Source organism: Psammomys obesus, unplaced genomic scaffold (assembly GCF_907164565.1).
Source record: "Psammomys obesus unplaced genomic scaffold, mPsaObe1.curated_primary_1811, whole genome shotgun sequence".
NCBI lineage: Eukaryota > Metazoa > Chordata > Mammalia > Rodentia > Muridae > Psammomys > Psammomys obesus.
This window is the reverse complement of record NW_026585797.1, coordinates 19,195,893-19,199,910: the sequence shown is the minus strand read 5'-3', so window position 1 is coordinate 19,199,910 and position 4,018 is coordinate 19,195,893. Positions and strand designations below refer to the sequence as shown.

The following is a 4,018-nucleotide window of genomic DNA, read 5'->3' as shown; positions in this document are numbered from 1 at the left end:
TTTGAAAAAAAAAAAAAAAAAAAAAGCAGAGTTGAGTTGCTGATCGCCAACACGGTAGCCACTCTGGGGAGACGACTAGTAAATAAAATTCAGCCGTTTGTGGCCAAGCTATTTCTCATTCCAGGTGGCCACAGGTGAGACTTTCCAAAGGTGAGGTGACACCCACAAAAATACCTTATCTGAATTTAATTCTGTATTGTGAATAATACAGCAACAATAAGTGATAATATAATAATATAAAATAAATTCTACGTTAGGCTATGGGTATTGCTGGTCCTTTATTTAGTAATACGTTTGACTTTTAAGATGGCTTTCTGCAGCAAGTTTCTATCAACCAACGATTTTAGAGTGCTTTTGGGGACCACCAACACGGGAGCGGACAGCACATAAAGGTGTAAGTGTAAAGGTTAGCACTATTTTAACTAGAGCTTTTCTTTCCGCTTTTGTTTTCTGTCAGGAGCCGTTGAAGTTGTCACCCCGTTTTTTTTGTTTGTTTATCTGTTTGTTTTGTTTTGTTTTAGATTGCTAGGATGGAAATCTGGGACGTTTAAAATTATCAAGGGCGAAGGCAATGGCAAGCAACTTCCCCCCAGAGGACCTCGTGGAGCTCTGCTATCAGAACGTGAACGGATCCTGCGTCAAAAGTGCCTATTCACCCTGGCCTCGAGCCATCCTCTACGCGGTCCTCGCTTTGGGAGCCGTGCTGGCAGTGTTTGGGAACTTCCTGGTCCTGACTGCCATCCTGCACTTTAAACAGCTACACACGCCTACGAACTTTCTGGTGGCGTCCCTGGCCTGTGCCGACTTCCTGGTGGGCGTGACAGTGATGCCCTTCAGCACGGTGAGGTCTGTGGAGGGCTGCTGGTACTTCGGGGAGAGTTACTGTAAGTTCCACACGTGTTTTGACACCTCCTTCTGCTTCGCGTCGCTCTTCCATTTATGCTGCATCTCCATCGACAGGTACGTTGCCGTTACGGACCCGCTGGCCTATCCAACCAAGTTCACCGTCCCTGTCTCAGGAATCTGCATTGCTCTCTCTTAGTTCTTTTCTGTCACCTACAGCTTTTCCATCTTTTACACAGGAGCCAACGAAGAAGGGATCGAGGAACTGGTGGCCGCTCTGACCTGTGTGGGAGGCTGCCAGGCTCCACTGAATCAAAACTGGGTTTTACTGTGTTTCCTTTTATTCTTCCTGCCCACGGTTGTCATGGTGTTCCTCTACGGCAGGATATTTTTGGTGGCAAAGCACCAGGCTAGGAAGATAGAGAGCACAGCCAATCCAGCTCAGGCATCTTCGGAGAGCTACAAGGAGAGAGTAGCCAAAAGAGAGAGGAAGGCTGCCAGAACCTTGGGGATTGCCATGGCAGCATTCCTTGTATCATGGCTGCCTTATACTGTTGATGCTGTGATTGATGCCTACATGAACTTCATAACACCAGCCTACGTCTATGAGATATTAGTGTGGTGTGTTTATTACAACTCAGCCATGAACCCCTTGATATATGCCTTCTTTTATCCTTGGTTTCGCAAGGCAATAAAACTCATTATGAGTGGCAAAGTCTTCCAGGCTGATTCATCAACAACTAATTTATTCTCTGAAGAGGCGGGTGCAGGTTAAAACTACCGCTGCAGAGATTTAAAGTCTGACTGGGGTTTAATCAGAGGCAGAAATAAACACTCTGACCTAGGAAGGTCCCACAATCATTCATCAGGTAGCAGGCTGCTCTGAAGCATTTTCTCCTCATAGGCTGAGTGACACTTGATCAGAGGTCAGATCTGTTATTAACAGATCTTCCTTCCAATGCTGTGTTTTTGCTTAATGTTTTTCCTTTGCTCTGAAATCTCTACTTGTATCTTCAAATAATTTGAAGGATTGTCCCTCCTCTCCCACCCTCGGTGAGTTTTCAGATGCTGACAATAACATAAAGGAAAAGAAGCTCTTAGAAATACAGAATTACATTTTTCAGGGGACTGGGCCTTCTTTAAAGTATATTTTGCATGAGAAGTAAATATAATTTCATATTCTTAAAATGCTTAATTTTAACCTCAAAGAACTTTGTAGTGAGCCGTATTGTAGAGCACCCGAGTGACTGAAAAGCATCTAAAAATATCCAAAGCCTTACATCTCTGGAGCCCTGCAAATCACCCGTTCGCTTAATTTCACAGAGACAGGTTCACACAAAAGGCATGTGCTCACACCATGACCCAACTTGATTTCTAGAGAATATATTTTATTATTGAAGTATTTGCATATGAATAAACAGAGGGCCTGTCTACTTGTTTAGGAGATGTGGAAGGGTGCTTGTTGGTCGTCTTTATTTATTTTTTTCTTTTTTGAGACAGGGTTTCACTCTGTAGCCTGGGCTGGCCTGGCACTTGCTGTGTAAACCAGGCTTTCCATGAACTCAGAGAATCTGCCTCTCACTTGTCCACTTGGTTAGAATTTGATAAGATGCAAATTTTGTATTTTAAAATGTTAATTCAAATGAGTGTGTTTTAACCTTTGAGGTCTGTCTTTGAGTCAAAGAAAGCACATTTGGTATCGATAATGCATAAAAACAAAGTGAGCCAATGGTTGTTTTAATACAACAAAAACTCAAACATATGCTCCCACTTTCTAGTCAGTTTCTCAATCAATATGCCTTATAATTTATTTTGATTGAAATTTGTGTTGTCTATTACAAGACACAGATTGAACCTGAAAACAACTGGGATAAGGATATTATTTTCCTCATGTACTTGAATGGTGGTCCTGAATGTAGCCGATTACCCAACCACTCTATAATGAGCTTTTGTTACAAAGTGAAATGGTTCTAAGTAAGCAGTTCCATAAGCCTTCCACAGAACAGCTGCTGCGTTCTTTATAGATGGACCAGGTTAGAAACACCTCACAGAAAAGTTAAGCTTGGTCACGTCTGGGTGCTGATAGACTTTCAGTGGAGCAGTGAATGTTTAGCAAAGAGGCAAAAAAGAGGAGAAAGGGAACATGATCTTTCACACCTGGTTGTGGTTCAGAAAACAGCCACACACAGGGCTCTGCAGATCACCTTTCAAGCAATCTCTGTAAGGCTCTCATGTTCTCACTCCTTAAGAGGCAACACAAAGCTTGTGTCTCCTGGGCGGTGAGGCAGATATGTCTTTATACCAACGAGTGTTCTGTCCTTCACTGCAAACATAAGCTTTGTAAAAACACTCGTAAGCAACAGAGGAAAGAACCCAAAGCAATTCCGTTCAATTTTAGCTCATTTTTTTAAATCTGTAGACCACATTCTTAGACGAACAGATTTCGAGAGTAATAAATCCTAACCAGAGACGCTTTCCAGTCTTCCCAACATCACTAAGTGGGGAGTGTACTCCCAAGCAACTGTCTTGCTTATTTCTATGCTCTCTGCATCCTTCCAAAGGACGTCTTCTGGTAACACTTCTGTGTCTATTTCTTCAAGATCAAGCTGACTGTTAGCACAGCTCTATCCTCTCTCCAATGACACTCTGATTCCTAGAAACAAGCTGCAAGCATCTGACATCCACACACTAAGACCCTGCAGAGCCGCAGATGTGTTCAAACCAGACCCATGGAAGAGGAACATGAGTTCTGCTCTCTGATATCCACTCTTTCTGGGTTGGGTCCTGAACTTGGTCTTTCAACCAAGTGATTTGCAGGTCTTGAGTTATTTTCTGTCCAAGAAAAGGTTGCACACTATTACAGAGAACAGCTAATTCCCTTAAGCCCTGGTGTAGCTAAGGAAATACAGTGCCTCTCAAATATAGAAATTATTCTTAAAATACAAATTTAAAGTGTCTATAAAATAAAAATCTGTCCTAAAGTGTTACTTAATTCACAATTGCTTTTTGTTTCCATATGTTTTCTTAGGTTGATACTTAAATTGACAATTATATTATACAAAACTGTGTGTTTTTAAAAATATTATTTAAAAGACATGCTCATACATATTATAGAAATTATCAGCAATTGGACAATGTCCCCCAGTGCGGTAAAGATTATCACAACTTTTCCAAT

The 4,018-nt window shown here is 41.7% G+C and overlaps 1 protein-coding gene across 1 annotated transcript; it reads left to right on the top strand.

Annotated features, from left to right (window-relative positions):
• Positions 1-571: 571 nt before the first annotated feature.
• Positions 572-1,618, top strand: Taar9 (trace amine associated receptor 9). Its single transcript, XM_055599448.1, is given in 1 exon segment — positions 572-1,618. A coding segment is annotated over 1 exon segment (1,047 nt).
• The last annotated feature ends 2,400 nt before the right edge of the window (positions 1,619-4,018 follow it).